Here is a 19,476-nt window from a genome sequence, read left to right as displayed (position 1 = left end):
AAATTCAACGCATTCAACGCCAATCTTACATAATTTTGCGTTGAATTTTGGCGTAGATCTTACATATTTAGCGTTGAATTTTAGCGTAGATCTTACATAGATTCAACGCATTCAACGCCAATCTTACATAATTTTGCGTTGATTTTTGGCGTAGATCTTACATATTTAGTGTTGAATTTTAGCGTAGATCTTACATATTTAGCGTTGAATTTTAGCGTAGATCTTACATAGATTCAACGCATTCAACGCCAGTCTTACAAATTTTGCGTTGCAGTTTGGCGTAGATCTTACATATTTAGCGTTGAATTGTAGCGTACATCTTACATATTTAGCGTTGAGTTTAGCGTAGATCTTACAAAAATTCAACTCATTCAACGCCAATCTTACATAATTTTCCGTTGAATTTTGGCATAGATCTTACATATTTAGCGTTGAATTTAGCGTAGATCTTACATAAATTCAACGCATTCAACGCCAATCTTACATATTTTGCATTAAATTTTGGCGTAGATCTTACATATTTAGCGTTGAATTTTAACGCAGATCTTACATATTTAGCGTTGAATTTAGCGTAGATCTTACATAAATTCAACGCATTCATCGCCAATCTTACATTATTTTGCGTTGAATTTTGGCGTAGATCTTACATATTTAGCGTTGAATTTTGGCGTAGATCTTACATATTTAGCGTTGAATTTAGCGTAGATCTTACATAGATTCAACGCATTCAACGCCAATCTTACATATTTTGCGTTGCAGTTTGGCGTAGATCTTAAATATTTAGCGTTGAATTGTAGCGTACATCTTACATATTTAGCGTTGAATTCAGCGTTGATCTTACATAAATTCAACGCTTTCAACACCAATCATACATATTTTGCGTAGAATTTTGGCATAGATTTTACAAATTTAAGGTTGAATAAAGGTTGTAAAATCCAATTGACACCATTTTAAGGGTTTCAAAATTTTCAAGTTTTTTTTCAAAAAGTTAATTTTTTAACTTTTTCAACCCTATACTGCACAGGTGAGAAAAATCACTTTTTAGTGCTCTTTTTTAGTGCAAAATCCGTTTCAGACCATATTACGATTTCAAAAGTTTTTCAAATTTTTTTTTCAAGAATTTAATTTTTTCACTATTTCGAACTCTATACTCCAAAGGTGAGTAACAAGAAGTCAGAAAAAAACTTTTTTAGTGTTCTTTTAGAGTGCAAAATCCAATTCAGACCATTTGAAGATTTCAAATTTTTCAAGTTTTTTTTTCGAAAAATTATTTTTTTTTACTGTTTTGACCCCTATACTGCACAATTGAGAAAAATGAAGTCAGCAAAAAATAACCTTTTGTACTGTGCAAAAACCATTTCAGATCATTTTAGGTATTCAAATTTTTTTCAAAACTTAAAAAAAATTTTAAATTTTTTCCAGTACTTCCCACATGATAAATGCGCTGAATACGTTGAAATTATGTGAGATCTCGGCTAAATTCAACGAAAAATATGTAAAATCTATGCTAAATTCAACGAAATATATGCAAGTTCAACGCTAAATTCAATGCAAAATATGTAAGATCAACGCTAAATTCAACGCAAAAGTATGTAAGATCTACGCTAAATTCAACGCTAAATATGTAAGATCTACGCTAAATTCAACGCTTAATATGTAAGATCAGCGGCAACTAGCGTTGACAAGTCTGAAAATTCACCGCCATTTCTTACATAATTTTGCGCTGAATGCGTTGAATTTTTGTCTTTAAATTCAACGCATTCAACGCAAAATTATGTAAGAAAATTGCGGTGAACTTTCCCACTTGTCAACTTAGCAAATTTACCGTTATTTTTGGTTTGTCAACAAATTCATCTACCTTTACGTCTACGATCATCCTAATACTGTTAGTGCAATTTTACACTTAGATCAAAAAAAATTAAACGACAATATATTTCACGACAAAAGACGAACGGAAAGAACAAAAGTTTGCGAAAAACTTTCTAAATCTTGCAAAACTTTTGCTAAACCTTGCGAAATAATAACTTTCTTGAATTTTCATTCACGTTGTTTGAGTAAATCTAATCAATTGTGTAATTGTTTTCAACAATATCCGTTGACACCGTGACAATTAGGCAACGTGAAGGAATTGCTTGAAAAACCACCGCATTACAAATAGCTGATTAGGGAATAGGAGTCTTACACACCGAAAGCTAATGAATAAATTTAAAAATCCATAAATTAAAACGATGTTTTCTGTAAAGCACTCATGGTGGAAGACAGAAGGCTATCTTGTAAGATATTGCAAGATCGTTTTAAAAGTTATCTGGCGAGCGCTTCAAGTTATTGCAAGACAAACGTTAATCTCCTAACAATAAGAAATTTTGCAAAGTGAAAGTTTTTCTTGCAACAAATTACAAGATAAAAGGTTGCTGCAAGATCAAGAAGGATGAAAGGATCTCTTGCAAGTTCTTGAAAGACGAAAAGATATCTGCCAACAATCGTGCAAGTTTGCTCACGGTGACCTCTGATAGGTTCAATTTTGGCGTTTAAACCATCATTACTCGGAAAGACCATTCAGAAAAAAGATGCACATATTAGATAACCCTTAAACTGATCTAAAATTACAATATATCAAAACTACAGTAACTGTTTCAACTGAAAAAAAAACCTTATAAAAATTTACGCCCGAGTACAGGTTGTTGTTGTTCCTCCTCATCGCTGCTGCGAAGAACTCCGCAAATCTCTCGACCTCGTCGTGGTCGGCATTCCTGTTGGCTGGTTTGGCCATTTTAGTGGTAATTCAATAAAGTAAAATAAACGATAACGAGGAACAAAATCAACTAGAAGTAACTCCAACAAAGAAAATTAACTCAAACAAGAAAGCCCACCCAGGAGCGCCACTGTAAGATTCTGAACTTTATTAGGCAGCCCAGAACGGGAACTAGCGCCCAGATCTCACAATTCAAATGGTTCGATCTTGTTTTTAACCCCGTTTACTTGCTCTTTCCGGCTCAAACAAACAGTTAGTGTAACTATTCAGTTAACTAACTAAATAGATAAGTGATCAACCAAAGTAACAGTAATTATAAATCTAAATAAGCAACAATCAACAAATGCTATCCAACTATAACAGCAATTCTACAGCACTAACTAACATACACTTAAGAACTGCTCCGAGTACTGACTGGTAATCCTTAAGCACAAATCAACCCAAAAACAACGCGAAAGGATAAACTACGGATCGATTATATACCCGCGATAAACGCCGTAACTCGAAAACTGCCAGAGCAATCGCTCTACCACTAACTAGTCACCTAGCGATTTGAATCACGCTAGAACGCTAACCGAGCGACCCGCTCGAACTAACCGGCAAAACTCTGCCAGATAATGAACGCTCGACTTAATCACGATTACCAAGAAGAGAAGAGCGCCCGGCTCAAAAATACCGGCAATCTATAACAAAAACAATCGATAATTAACTTATTCGCGATTTGCAACTTCTGCGCGGCGCTTATAGTTTAAGCCGCTTTTATACTAAGCTGAGCAAACAATTTGTTTGCTTAAACAAACAACCGTCATTATGAGCCAGGTATTCAGCTCTCTATAAGGCTATTCGCCGCTTCTTTTACATTCCACCACATCAATGCTGCACTATGTTGACGTGTTAAACAACGAACGCACTTACTAAGGTCAGTCAATATGGCCGCCCAAATAACAAATAACCTACAACACATATACAGGTTCCTAAAACTTTTGGGGTTACGGGCAGTTTATTTCCATAGGGGAAGTCCGAGTAAGGGACTACGTATCAGTTAAACGGTTGCAGGATTCCGGCATAGTCACGAGGTAAGCACCTAATTACCAAAACAATCAAAACCGCCGACAAGTCAACTTATACCTAATTTCCTACTAAATAGGTGTTTCCGTGTCTTTTGTTTACATAGGGCGGTCAGGGGGTATGGATCGTATTCCATCTAATCAGGCGTAATATGAATAGCATTCACTAAACTCAAAAATGGCCGATTTCGGATTTTACCCCGAAATTATCACTTTCTCCCCTTATTAGTGTTTATAGCTCTGTAATGGGTAAAGCTGGCACTACCAATCCTGATTTGGAAATAGCTTAGGGGTGCCCTAAGGTGATGATAACCCCAACTTGGTGCAGCCATGTCGGCTTCAAAAAATCGGGGGCGGGTGTACAATATTTCGGTCCCAACTTGTAAAAAATTTCTGAATTTGACCAAAATTACGAAATTTGTAAAACTCAAGTTTCTTTCAGTTATAACAGAGGTCAGTGAGTATAACAAGATATTACACTACAAAAATGTTCTCCACGACATCCTCAAAGCTCCTTACACGCAAAGAACGACATTTCCGGACGAAGCTTTGCTCATTCACTGTCTGGGATGGAAAACTTTGCAGAAATGTGGAACAGGTTCTTCACAGTGAAGACGCATATCCTACGCTACTTAAGGTGCATCAAGACAAAAGTCACCTAACCGCGTGCAGCTTGAGCTTTTGGCTTGTGGCAAGTACCAAGTCGAAAGGTTACGTCCGTTTTGCCAGCGAATTGTGACACAGTGCGGAAAGTGCACTTTCGAGGTTCGTAAGACCTGACCTATGGTTCACTTTAACAGGTCCCGAGTAGCGTGACTATGTAAGCAATTGCGTATCCCATTGGATGGAACAAAATCACTCTCTCGAGTGTTGCAGAAGTAAGTAACATAACCCTTTGAAATATCCAATTAACAATACTTTTGTAATCACATAGCTACATTCTTTCAGTTCGGATTCTCTCGATGTCACTCACTTCCAAGTTAGAGCCGTATGTACGATTCATTATACGAACAACTGCGTATGTGCAGCATTATTGGTCGTGCTTTCTGGGGATCGCGATTCTGGTGGGACTATCGAAGATTGGGTGAATTGTCTGCGACAAAAAGGACCAAATCGTTAGCTATTTGATCTCCCCGATGAGGTACGTTTAGTAATTAGACCGAAGATGTTAACGAGCTCAGTTTGACCAACCTACAGATGGTTGCGCGGGCGCTCGAAACTAATATCTATATCTATGTTAGTTCACCAGGACAGCCAGAACGTCACTGGTAAAGTTATGCGGGCACGCACGCTTGCCCATCGGCTCCCGCTATTTATCTTGCGTTCTCGGTAAATGACGAACCATTCGGTCATGTTGATCTCGTACGGAAACTGGAGCAAAAACCACAATAAAATAAATTAGAAAATTTAGACTGTATACACATATAAAACGAAAATGATGATGAAGATAGATACAATGATGATGACGATGATGAAATTAATAATACGAGATACAAGTTTAGTCTTTAGTTTTTCTCGGCCTCCTCCTTCTCCTTCATTTCCCTATTGATCTCCTCCTCTGACTCCGTTCCTGTCAGCCAACTTCTTTTCTTTACTGTTCACCACCTTTTTCTTCATTCTCACCACACGTCTAGCACGATCAATAACAGTTTTCAGCTTTCAACTCAATTTTATTAGCACAAACTAGATTTTGGTGCGTTTTGGTGTTCGGTAAATAGAACTTAGCAAATTTACCGTTATTTTTGGTTTGTCAACAAATTCATCTACCTTTACGTCTACGATCATCCTAATACTGTTAGTGCAATTTTACACTTAGATCAAAAAAAATTAAACGACAATATATTTCACGACAAAAGACGAACTGAAAGAACAAAAGTTTGCGAAAAACTTTCTAATTCTTTCAAAATTTCTGCAAAATCTTGCGAAAAAATAATTTTCATGAATTTTCATTCGCATTGTTTGAGTAAATCCAATCAATTGTGTAATTGTTTTCAACAATATCCGTTGACACCGTGACAATTAGGCAACGTGAAGGAATTGCTTGAAAAACCACCGCATTACAAATAGCTGATTAGGGAATAGGAGTCTTACACACCGAAAGCTAATGAATAAATTCAAAAATACATAAATTAAAACGATGTTTTCTGTAAAGCACCCATGGTGGAAGACAGAAGGCTATCTTGTAAGATATTGCAAGATCGTTTTAAAAGTTTTCTGGCAAGCGCTTCAAGTTATTGCAAGACAAACGTTAATCTCCTAACAATAAGAAATTTTGCAAAGTGAAAGTTTTTCTTGTAACAAATTACAAGATAAAAGGTTGTTGCAAGATCAAGAAGGATGAAAGGATCTCTTGCAAGTTCTTGAAAGACGAAAAGATATCTGCCAACAATCGTGCAAGTTTGCTCACGGTGACCTCTGATAGGTTCAATTTTGGCGTTTAATCCATCATTACTTGGGGAAACCATTCAGGAAAAAGATGCACATATTAGATAACCCTTAAACTGATCTAAAATTACAATATATCAAAACTACATTAACTGTTTCAACTGAAAAAAAAACCTTATAAAAATTTACGCCCGAGTACAGATTGTTGTTGTTCCTCCTCATCGCTGCTGCGAAGAACTCCGCAAATCTCTCGACCTCGTCGTGGTCGGCATTCCTGTTGGCTGGTTTGGCCATTTTAGTGGTAATTCAATAAAGTAAAATAAACTATAACGAGGAACAAAATCAACTAGAAGTAATTCCAACAAAGAAAATTAACTCAAACAAGAAAGCCCACCCAGGAGCGCCACTGTAAGATTCTGAACTTTATTAGGCAGCCCAGAACGAGAACTAGCGCCCAGATCTCACAATTCAAATGGTTCGATCTTGTTTTTAACCCCGTTTACTTGCTCTTTCGGCTCAAACAAACAGTTAGTGTAACTATTCAGTTAACTAACTAAACAGATAAATGATCAACCAAAGTAACAGTAATTATAAATCTAAATAAGCAACAATCAACAAATGCTATCCAACTATAACAGCAATTCTAGAGCACTAACTAACATACACTTAAGAACTACTCCGAGTACTGACTGGTAATCCTTAAGCACAAATCAGCCCAAAAAAAACGCGAAAGGTTAAACTACGGCTCGATTATATACCCGCGATAAACGCCGTAACTCGAAAACTGCCAGAGCAATCGCTCTACCACTAACTAGTCACCTAGCGATTTGAATCACGCTAGAACGCTAACCGAGTGACCCGCTCGAAATAACCGGCAAAACTCTGCCAGATAATGAACGCTCGACTCAGCGACTATTCAGAGCTTCTCGCTTAATCGCTCCGGCAAAGTTAAACGCAACGACGCTTAATCACGATTACCAAGAAGAGAAGAGCGCCCGGCTCAAAAATACCGGCAATCTATGCCAAACAATCGATAATTAACTTATTCGCGATTTGCAACTTCTGCGCGGCGCTTATAGTGTAAGCCGCTTTTATACTAAGCTGAGCAAACAATTTGTTTGCTTAAACAAACAACCGTCATTATGAGCCAGGTATTCAGCTCTCTATAAGGCTATTCAGCGCTTCTTTTACATTCCACCACATCAATGCTGCACTATGGTGACGTGTTAAACAACGAACGCACTTACTAAGGTCAGTCAATATGACCGCCCAAATAACAAATAACCTACAACACATATACAGGTTCCTGAAACTTTTGGGGTTACGGGCAGTTTATTTCCATAGGGGAAGTCCAAGTAAGGGACTACGTATCAGTTAAACGGTTGCAGGCTTCCGGCATAGTCACGAGGTAAGCACATAATTACCAAAATAATCAAAACGGCCGACAAGTCAACTTCTATTTAATTTCCTACTAAATAGGTGTTTCCGGGTCTTTTGTTTACATAGGGCGGTCAGGGGGTATGGATCGTATTTCTTCTAATCAGGCGTAATATGAATAGCATTCACTAAATTCAAAAATGGCCGATTTCGGATTTTACCCCGAAATTATCACTTTCTCCCCTTATTAGTGTTTATAGCTCTGTAATGGGTAAAGCTGGCACTACCAATCCTGATTTGTAAATAGCTTAGGGGTGCCCTAAGGTGATGATAACCCCAACTTGGTGCAGCCATGTCGGCTTCAAATAATCGGGGGCGGGTGTACAAAATTTCGGTCCCAACTTGTAAAAAATTTCTGAATTTGACCAAAATTACGAAATTTGTAAAACTCAAGTTTCTTTCAGTTATAACGGAGGTCAGTGAGTATAACAAGATATTACACTACAAAAATGTTCTCTACGACATCCTCAAAGCTTCTTACACGCAAAGAACGACATTTCAGGATCATTCACTGTCTGGGATGGAAAACTTTGCAGAAATGTGGAACAGGTTCTTCACAGTGAAGACGCATATCCTACGCTACTTAAGGTGCATCAAGACAAAAGTCACCTAACCGCGTGCAGCTTGAGCTTTTGGCTTGTGGCAAGTACCAATTCGAAAGGTTACGTCCGTTTTGCCAGCGAATTGTGACACAGTGCGGAAAGTGCACTATCGAGGTTCGTAAGACCGGACCTATGGTTCACTTTAACAGGTCCCGAGTAGCGCGACTATGTAAGCAATTGCGTATCCCATTGGATGGAACAAAATCACTCTCTCGAGTGTTGCAGAAGTAAGTAACATAACCCTTTGAAATATCCAATTAACAATACTTTTGTAATCACATAGCTACAGTCTTTCAGTTCGGATTCTCTCGATGTCACTCACTTCCAAGTTAGAGCCGTATGTACGATTCATTATACGAATAACTGCGTATGTGCAGCATTATTGGTCGTGCTTTCTGAGGATCGCAATTCTGGTGGGACTATCGAAGATTGGGTGAATTGTCTGCGACAAAAAGGACCAAATCGTTAGCTATTTGATCTCCCCGATGAGGTACGTTTAGTAATTAGACCGAAGATGTTAACGAGCTCAGTTTGACCAACCTACAGATGGTTGCGCGGGCGCTCGAAACTAATATCTATATCTATGTTAGTTCACCAGGACAGCCAGAACGTCACTGGTAAAGTTATGCGGGCACGCACGCTTGCCCATCGGCTCCCGCTATTTATCTTGCGTTCTCGGTAAATGACGAACCATTCGGTCATGTTGATCTCGTACGGAAACCGGAGCAAAAACCACAATAAAATAAATTAGAAAATTTAGACTGTATACACATATAAAACGAAAATGATGATGAAGATAGATACAATGATGATGACGATGATGAAATTAATAATACGAGATACAAGTTTAGTCTTTAGTTTTTCTCGGCCTCCTCCTTCTCTTTCATTTCCCTATTGATCTCCTCCTCTGACTCCGTTCCTGTTTTCGTTCCATTACTCCTGGCAGCAAATAGCCGTTTCCCACGGGTTATTTTCTCCATGCTTACTAATATCAAACGCTCACGATCCAGTTCTTTTATCCGCCGCCTCAATTCTCTGTCAGCCAACTTCTTTTCTTTACTGTTCACCACTTTTTTCTTCATTCTCACCACACGTCTAGCACGATCATTAACAGTTTTCAGCTTTCAACTCGATATTATTAGCACAAATTAGATTTTGGTGCGTTTTGGTGTTCGGTAAATAGAACTTAGCAAATTTACCGTTATTTTTGGTTTGTCAACAGATTCATCTACCTTTACGTCTAGGATCATCCTAATACTGTTAGTGCAATTTTACACTTAGATCAAAAAAAATAAACGACAATATATTTCACGACAAAAGACGAACGGAAAGAACAAAACTTTTGCGAAAAACTCTCTAATTCTTGCAAAACTTCTGCAAAATCTTGCGAAAAAATAATTTTCTTGAATTTTCATTCGCATTGTTTGAGTTAATCTAATCAGTTGTGTAATCTAATCAGTTGTGTAATTGTTTAAGCTATTGCAAGATCGTTGTTAAAGTTAACTGGCAAGCGCTTCAAGTTATTGCAAGACAAACATTAATCTCCTAACAATAAGAAATTTTGCAAAGTGAAAGTTTTCTTGCAACATATTACAAGATAAAAGGTTGTTTCAAGATCAAGAAGGATGCACATTATAGATAACACGTAAACTGATCTAAAATTACAATATATCAAAACTAAAGTAGCCGTTTCAACTGAAAAATCCTTATTAAAATTTGGCAATAATTTCAGAAATTTATTTTGCTTTGGTTTGGAAGATTTCGGGTAAAATATCTTTTGCCCCATCGCTCATCTTCTGGAGCCTCCTTTATATTGTTTTTGCAATTATTTTTAGAATATTTGTTAATAAAAAATAATAATAGCTTTTACTTAACCAGAGATATCCTAAGATATCCGAATTCGGATTAAGTTAACGTTCATCTTTGTGCACTTCTGTTTTATGTTCTAGTATTATCTGGTTTGAGATATCATGGTCTAAAATTTAGTCAGTAATTATTTTTTAATCAAAAATTCGTCAGCACCCCATTATGCACATCACCAATACTGATCGTGTTTACACGCGTTCAGTTCTATAACAATAACTGCCTAATTAGAAGAAGCAGTATAAATAATACGATCCTGAAATTGTTCATTAAAAATAATTTATATTGCAAAATTTTAGACGATGCGAAAAGTAAGCGGATTTGCCAACCAAAATTAGTCGCTAGAAACAAGTTTTTCGCAGATGTCAACATTCGCTCACGTACTGACTCTATATGACTTTTTAGAATAAAATAAGAACTACATTTTCCACTTTTCACAATGACAGTTTTAGGTGTTCGCGAACCTTTTCTAACAATTGGATCAACACGAAAATTGATTAATTCGTTACTTAAGGTACATATCTAGGCATTATCTTTGAGCTAACAACAAGTTTTTTTTCCTATATCAATGTGTTCGAGTTTAGGTTTCAATACCCCCATTCAGATTATGCCTGGTTTTGTAATATGGAATCTGGATATTTTCATGTAGAGTTTTAAAATGTCGCTCGATATTTGTTTGAGGTAGAAGTTTTGTTAGAAAATTGGCTCTCATTTCTTTTGTTGGTGTATACAGGTGTTCAATAGTTTATCTGTTTATCTTCAACTCTTTCACGGTGAAAATAATTCTATGTGTCGATGTGTTTCAATCTTTTATGGAGTTCTGGATTTTTGCTTTTTTAGGACTCTGATTATCTTCGCAAATTGCACTAGAATTGTTATGTGAGTGTCTCATATCCTTAAAAAGACTTCGAAGAAATATAACTTTTTGTACTGCTGCAGCTAATACCTGATACTTGCAAACTAACTGCTGCACTTGTCTTTCCAAGTTTGAAATAATATCCAGTATTTGATCGTCGATCGTTCGCGTTGTTGCTCCAATCCGCATCTGATTCTCCAATTAGTTCAAATCGCTACCTCGTGGGGACGTTAACTTATAAACTTTTGAATACCTTAAGTTTCTCAACACTCGTTTTCCGGCAGATCAGTGATAAGTTGTAGTTTCATTCTTGAAACACTAAAGAAATTTGGTTATGAACAAGGTATTAAGTGTAGTTTGCTTTGCTAAGAATAGCAATGCCCCTACTAGGCTTTCATAGATTGTTGCAATAGCTTTGTTTGACTCTGGTTTAGCTCTTTATAATTTTAGGTTAAGCTCTGCTGGTGATTTGATGGCTTCAGTTACTCATTTTAAATCTTTGAAAAATGTTCGCAATACATCTTCCCTGATCTTGACTAATATGCGTCTCATGATATTCAATTTTCATGCCTAAAAAACACTTTAGTTCTCCACAATCGTCCATATTGAAATTTTTCTCTAAGGCTATTTATGTTTTTGAAGTACTTCTTAGCTTGTACTTGCAAAAACAAAAAAAATCTACCTAGCTTAATATGCAGAACTTTTCTTTGCCTTCATTTTTGTAAAAAAAAAACAAAGGTCACTTTTACTTTGCTCAAAATTTTTATTTTGCAAGTTTTTTGCTAGTTTTTGACACCAATTTTTAGTCGCTTGTTTTAGTCCATGGAAGCTTTAGTTGAGCTTACAAACTAGTCTTTCAACATTCTGATCTCGTTTTTAAAAACGATGAGGCTGCTCTAGTATACCTCTTCTTCGCATTTTGGATATAAGTAAGCTCACTTTACGTCCATTTGTCTCTGCACAACATTCTTTTTAGCAGCTCGAGATAGCGAAATTCTAAATAGTTTGGGCGAATTGGTGCGAATGTATCGAAATCTTCAAAACCCTAAACTTTTCTTGACTCCCCTTGCAATATGACGTGCTTTATATTTTTCAATAGCACCGTTTTCATTGGTTCTGATTTTGTATACCCAATTTACTGGTATTCGGTTTTGACCGGTTGGTTTTTGAACTAACTTCCAAGTGTTCAAAACAAACAATGAGCTATATTCATGTTGCATTCCCACTTGTTTTTTGATTCAATACCTTTTTGTAAGTATTTAGTTCAACTAAGCACTCATAGCCTTGTGCAGAGTGGGTAAAATTTGACCATAACGTTATGGTAAGTGTTTATTTCTGTCGCTTGCTTGAGTTCTTTTTTCTTGCTTTTCCTGTTTTCTCTCCTCTTTCCATTAACCATACTTAATCAAATGTTTATCTGTTGTATTGTCTTAGCTAGGTAGCTTAAATTTTGTGAACTGTCCAACCCTTTTCATTCTGATCCGGACCTATTTTGGTTTAGCTGGAGTTTTCTCTATTTGTTCAATAGAAGCTGGATTTCTTGTTTTTGTTCTAAACTTTTTGTTAAAAATAACTTTCGGACGTACAACCTGGTGCTCTTTTGGAGTTTCAATTTTTGGCTCGGGAGACAACGTTTTTTTTTACGCCCCTATTGACTCAACTCAACTCAGTCGGCTAAATTGAACTGGACTCTGAGCTTTCTACATCTTGCTTTGCATCCTGAGTCTGTGCTCCACAGATTTCTCGGGTAGTTTAACTTGTCTTGGCTTCTGATACTGTTCTACTTTATTTCCTATTGGATCTATGTTCACTACTAGTTAAACAAAACATTCATAGCTTCTTTTAATTTTCTGGACTCTAAGTTCTGAACGAATTACGCTGTTCTGTCGCAACGCACATTTTCGAGTTTTAATATCAAGTTTTTGCTTCTTCTTGGCATTGCTGTTTTTCAAGTAAGGTAAACAATCAATTGCTTTCAAAAGGTCTGTTTTACGATTTCTTTTGAATATTTTTTTGAATGAATTTTTTCCATCAGTTTTTCTGCTCGCTAAGTTTCTAACATAGTTGGCGCGTACCCGATAAAATTTCGGTAGCCTTGATTCAATTAGCAGGCATCGTGCTGACTTAGTTAGTGTTCGGTGATATCTTTCCACGACGTCATATATCTGGGGTGTTTGGTATTGTAAACTCATGAATAATTTTGTTTTTCATCGAGAACCTTGTTAAACTTTAAGTTTTTGTACTCTCGCCCGATGTCTGATCGCTGATTTTGTGAAAATTTTTTCAGCCACATACATTTTGAAGGATCTAAGTACTTCAGTTTTTTACTTCGTGTACTTGACACATGCTTGACCCATATATTCGTCAATGAAAAATCAACAAATCTATTACCGCTTATACTAGAGGGAGTTACAGGTCCTAATACATCTGAAAGTACTGTTTTTGAGTTGCATTCTTCTCACTTAATTTAGGTACTGGCATTTTGGCTGTTTTGCCAACTGCATAAGTTTTACAAGGTTTGTTGTATTCTTCTTTTTTGATATGTTTACTGTGTGACCTGTGTCTTTTAACTTTAAATGTCCTAATCTTCTGTGCCAATGCTTAAACTGAAATTTTTGACATTTTAAAACGATTCACCAATTTTTAGTTTCAGGGCACTGCTTTTACTAAAATGCATTATTGAATGTCCTTTTTCAACTACTGTTGAAGTTGCAGCTAGATTGGTTTTGTAACCTGGAACAGGCGAAACTTTTTTTAATTCTAAGACAACGCTTGTGCCCTTAGAATCTTTTGCACTTATCTCAACTTCTCTGTAACTTCAGCAATTGTTTTCCCTACATCTGGGTCATTAACAACTGCATCTAGTTTTCCCTAAGTTTTGATTTACTCGCTCGGAATTACCCCTTGACCTGTACTGCCTGAATCTGTATTAAGTTCAAAGTTACTCGCTCCCAAGTAACTATTTTTATCACTGGTCAAAGCTTAAGCTAAACCTGTATGACTGTTTTGCTTGCTTTTACAAACTTGAGCTAAATGACCTTTTCTTTTGCATTCTATTCACTGTGCACTGTCTTTCATGAAACAGTTCGCTTTCACTTGTGCTGCTTTTCCGCATACATAACAACATGGAACCTTTTGTTCAGACTACTTGAGCTATTTTGCTTAGCGTGATAACAGCTATCTAGTTTCACTTGAGTGTAAGTTTATTTTACCCTCTGAATTGGTCTTTTAGCCGTCCAAGCAGTGTGCTGATCAATATCAGCGCCCTCACGATGGTGTCCATTCTAATCAATTGTTCGTTTGGATAAAAAATTTTTGTATCACAAATTTCTCGTATCGACCAGAAAGACCATTCAGGATCATACCATTGAACAGCGTCTTTGAAATGTATTCAATTGTGTTATTCCAAATTGCTTGATTAGCTGTTGGGCTCTGATAAAATACTCGTATAGATGTTCATCGTCTTTGAGCTGCAATCGGGTCAATTGTCGCATGAGACTCACTAATGCCGTTGTCGCTTTGCATTGAAATCGTTTTCACAAAAACATCATGCTCGTTGTCTATTTCCAAGTCTTTTCTCATTGACGCAGTCTTAATCCAATGCTTTCAGCCAGTGCATCTTCTCTTTCTTGAGTCAACCTCTGACGTTTTTGAATGTTCTCTGCTGACGCATCTTTGCCAAGTCTTGACAGTGCTTCTGGGAACTCTTATGTCTCCAATAAGGTATCGTGCAGTTCTTTCGTCTGAGCGTATGCTGCAAAGCCTGTAGACCATTTAGCAAATTTATCTTGAAGAACACTGAATCTCATCCACTTCATGTTGTTAGCTGATTCCACTGTTTTGCAGGTTGATCACTATGGTTTTGGTTACTTATTTTTTAGCTGAAGATAATTTGTTATTCGAAAGCTTAGCGAGGGAATATTTAACTAGCAATTTCATCTCTGGACCCAGAACCTGTTAGACAAGATTACTGAACCTCAGCGAATCGGATTTGAGCACAGAAATAATTGCTAGAAAATATAATTAATGTTGAAGTTACCGTACGGAAAATTGTGATGGAATTGTTATCAATATACACTATTTATACAGAAGTTTGTTTAAAATCAACGGCCGTATAACAATCTCACTATTACTTACTTATAATAGTTTAAGTATCAGAGCGTAATCTCTGTTTATCATATTCACTTTTCTATTTGAGTCCAAATTGTTCAGCACTGGCGTTTCTATTTGTGAAGTTTGAATGACACATCAAAAGGTTGACAAGTTTTCTGCAAAGGTCAATGTTCCCTTTCGCGCTGGCTTTTTACTACTTCTTCAGAATAAGTTTTCTACTTTTCAATATGACATCTTCTAGGTTTTTGCAAATTTTTCTACCAAACGAATTAACACGAGTGCAGATGAATTCGGTACTTAAGATACATATCTAGACATTAACATTGACATATTAACGTTTTTTTCAATCTCAAGATATTCGGATTTAGGTTTTCATACGATGTAGGGTGCTGCAAGATTCTGTCAGAATGATGTAAGATAAACTTCTTATCTCGACTTGGGATATAATGAATTGAAAACTCGTTTATGTATAAACAAAAAAAACAAGATTACGAAAGATAAAAGAAACACACTTTTGGCACTTTTTTATCAAAACTATATCTTTTGTTCGATGTTTCCTTTGGCCGGATTGAATTTCTGCCCAAGTTATGTTATGCTTACCTTTCAAATCATTTACTTTTGATTGAAGACTCAACCTTTTACCAGGTATACGCTTGACTATTTTGTTCCGCTCCCAGACAAATATTTTTGGATTCAAAATATTCAAAAACAAAAAGTCAAATTGATCAAATACTCTCCTTTCCATTTCCATTTTAACTGTGCTTTAAAAATTTGAAAACAAAAGCAGATCACCGCCCAAATTGTCTTGAAAACCATCTTCATTGGATGTCTAATATAATAAATAACTCGTTATGATTGCGACGCTTTGATGTTTTCGAATATGCTAACGGTTATGGTTTTTAATTTAGATGTCTCCTTAAAAAAAGAGTATTGAAATAATACTCGTATTCGAATCTGTTCACTCCTTGTCGTCAAATACGGTTACTTCTGTTATCTAAATTTTGATGTTCTTATGGCGTATCGCAAACCTTGTGGAGCCACAATTAAACTGTTTCTGCGATAATTTTCAGAAAAATTTTATAAAAACTGATTACTATATTATTTACTTAACCAAAGATGGTCGAATTTTGATTGTATTAATGTTTATTTTGGGTTGAACAAATTAACTTCCTGATAAGCTATTCCTTTTGAGGAATGTAATTAATGTCTTGACTTAGGAACTCCGACTGGTCAAAGTTCCCAATCTGCCACTGGATTCTTTCCTCAACCCACTGGAGGCGTACCCTCTGGATCTCTCGCCGGCCCATCCTCAGCCCCAGGGTTTCAACTTCCCCTCGTCCCCTCACCCTCCCCCAACTATCAATGCCAGACTGGCATGGCAACCGGGGGAGAAAGGGGTGTTCTGGGCTTAGGACACGGTAGAACAGGTCATCTGAAGTCGAGGAAGTCCAATCATACTGATGTTTAGAGTTTCAAGTTTAATCAACAGAACAATTTAACCAAAGTTAATCAGAAATTGTCTCGACCCTTCTCTATAAAATTGTTCTTTCAACTAAAGTTTATTAACTCAGCAATCATCTCTAATGGCAACTAGTAGATAAGAAATTAAGCATATAACTTCCATAAAGAGCATATCTGCATAATTAAGCATATAACTTCCATAAACGTATCAAATAACAATTAAGAAATTGGGTACGAGCCGAGGTGTCACCCTTAATCTGAGCCTAATTACAAGGGATAAGAGTGAAAGGTCCACTTCACTCTTAACTATTGGTTAAAATAGTTTTAAAGTCTAATTTTGGGAGATTACATGGTAATTACGCTCCAATCTTCACTCTTTTTATACGCTTTATTCCTGTTGTTTTCGGGAAAACTTCTCCATTGTTTGTTTTTGTATGTTCGTGTAATAGTTTAAGTATCAGAGCGTAATCTCTGTTTATCATATTCACTTTTCTATTTGAGTCCAAATTGTTCAGCACTGGCGTTTCTATTTGTGAAGTTTGGATGACACATCAAAAGGTTGACAAGTTTTCTGCAAATGTCAATGTTCCCTTTCGTGCTGGCTTTTTACTACTTCTTCAGAATAAGTTTTCTACTTTCCAATATGACATCTTCTAGGTTTTTTTTCAAATTTTTCTACCAAACGAATTAACACGAGTGCAGATGAATTCGGTACTTAAGATACATATCTAGACATTAACTTTGAGATATTAACATTTTTTTCAATCTCAAAATATTCGGATTTAGGTTTTCATACGATGTAGGGTGCTGCAAGATTCTGTCAGAATGATGTAAGATAAACTTCTTATCTCGACTTGGGATATAATGAATTAAAAACTTGTTCATCTATAAACAAAAAAAAACAAGATTACGAAAGATAAAAGAAACACACGTTTGGCACTTTTTTTATCAAAACCTTATCTTTTGTTCGATGTTTCCTTTGGCCGGATTGAATTTCTGCCCAAGTTATGTTATGCTTACCTTTCAAATCATTTACTTTTGATTGAAACCTCAACTTTTTACCAGGTATACGCTTGACTATTTTGTTCCGCTCCCAGATAAATATTTTCGGATTCAAAATATTCAAAAACAAAAGGTCAAATTGATCAAATCTTTTCCATTCCATTTCCATTTTAACTGTGCTTTAAAAATTTGAAAATAAAAGCAGATCACCGCCCAAATTGTCTTGAAAACCATCTTCATTGGATGTCTAATATAAAAAATAACTCGTTATGATTGCGACGCTTTGATGTTTTCGAATATGCTAACGGTTATGGTTTTTAATTTAGATGTCTCCTTAAAAAAAGAGTAATGAAATAATACTCGTATTCGAATCTGTTCACTCCTTGTCGTCAAATACGGTTACTTCTGTTATCTAAATTTTGATGTTCTTATGGCGTATCGCAAACCTTGTGGAGCCACAATTAAACTGTTTCTGCGATAATTTTCAGAAAAATTTTATAAAAACTGATTACTCTATTATTTACTTAACCAAAGATGGTCGAATTTTGATTGTATTAATGTTTATTTTGGGTTGAACAAATTAACTTCCTGATAAGCAATTCCTTTTGACGAATGTAATTAATGTCTTGACTAAGGAACTCCGACTGGTCAAAGTTCCCAATCTGCCACTGGATTCTTTCCTCAACCCACTGGAGGCGTACCCTCTGGATCTCTCGCCGGCCCATCCTCAGCCCCAGGGTTTCAACTTCCCCTCGTCCCCTCACCCTCCCCCAACTATCAATGCCAGACTGGCATGGCAACCGGGGGAGAAAGGGGTGTTCTGGGCTTAGGACACGGTGGAACAGGTCATCTGAAGTCGAGGAAGTCCAATCATACTGATGTTTAGAGTTTCAAGTTTAATCAACAGAACAATTTAACCAAAGTTAATCAGAAATTGTCTCGACCCTCCTCTATAAAATTGTTCTTTCAACTAAAGTTTATTATCTCAGCAATCATCTCTAATGGCAACTAGTAGATAAGAAATTAAGCATATAACTTCCATAAAGAGCATATCTGCATAATTAAGCATATGACTTCCATAAACGTATCAAATAACAATTAAGAAATTGGGTACGAGCCGAGGTGTCACCCTTAATCTGAGCCTAATTACAAGGGATAAGAGTGAAAGGTCCACTTCACTCTTAACTATTGGTTAAAATAGTTTTAAAGTCTAATTTTGGGAGATTACATGGTAATTACGCTCCAATCTTCACTCTTTTTATACGCTTTATTCCTGTTGTTTTCGGGAAAACTTCTCCATTGTTTGTTTTTATATGTTCGTGTATATGTGTATTATTTGCTGAAATCGGGAGGAGGGTTGAGAGAACACTTTTGATAATCAGCTCCTGATTTCTCGATTTCATTCCGAAATTACCAATAGCAATTCCCCATAACTCACTGCTTTTTAGAAAAAAATATCAATGGTTTTCAAAGCTACCAAGTATCTGTTTAATTTATTTTCAAATTGCGATGAATGGTTTTTTATTTTGGTTTTCAAAAAGCAAATGAGTTTATCAGCTATGCTGCACTTCTATCGTTATACATGACATATAATTTTGTTTATTACTCATTTGTAATTGCATGATATGCATATTGTAAACCTATTTTGCAAATGATATTCGGTAAAATATTGCAATGCAATTCAGTTTTAGTTTCATTTTTTGTGGATAAAATAGATGTAACGAGTAGAAAAAGAAAAAAAGTATTTGTGAAGGATTCCATTAGTCTGGTAATTGTATTGCAGAAATAGGAGGTTCGTGTAGATAGCATTCAAGACTGAACGAAAAAAGCCGATGATTTTTCCAAAGCACTTCCATACTCACAGCAAAAAGTGCCGCAAAATGGAAAAACAACTTGTTCTCAGAGGAAATGTCATATCAGAAAAAGCAATTGATGCAG

The 19,476-nt window shown here is 36.2% G+C and overlaps 1 protein-coding gene across 3 annotated transcripts in view; it reads left to right on the top strand.

Moving 5' to 3' along the window:
- LOC142341619 (glutamate receptor 2-like) overlaps positions 1-16,595 on the top strand; it is a 128,101-nt gene extending 111,506 nt beyond the window's left edge. For all 3 annotated transcript variants that reach the window (XM_075392707.1, XM_075392708.1, XM_075392709.1), the window contains one exon: positions 16,293-16,595. In XM_075392707.1, coding sequence (XP_075248822.1) covers positions 16,293-16,543 — 251 coding nt within the window. In that variant the 3' untranslated portion in view covers positions 16,544-16,595. The remainder of the gene's footprint in view (positions 1-16,292) is intronic.
- The last annotated feature ends 2,881 nt before the right edge of the window (positions 16,596-19,476 follow it).

This window comes from Convolutriloba macropyga, chromosome 6 (assembly GCF_964194025.1).
Source record: "Convolutriloba macropyga chromosome 6, txConMacr16.3, whole genome shotgun sequence".
Lineage (NCBI taxonomy): Eukaryota > Metazoa > Xenacoelomorpha > Acoela > Convolutidae > Convolutriloba > Convolutriloba macropyga.
The sequence above is the reverse complement of the archived record's forward strand: the minus strand, read 5'-3'. Positions and strand labels throughout refer to the sequence as shown.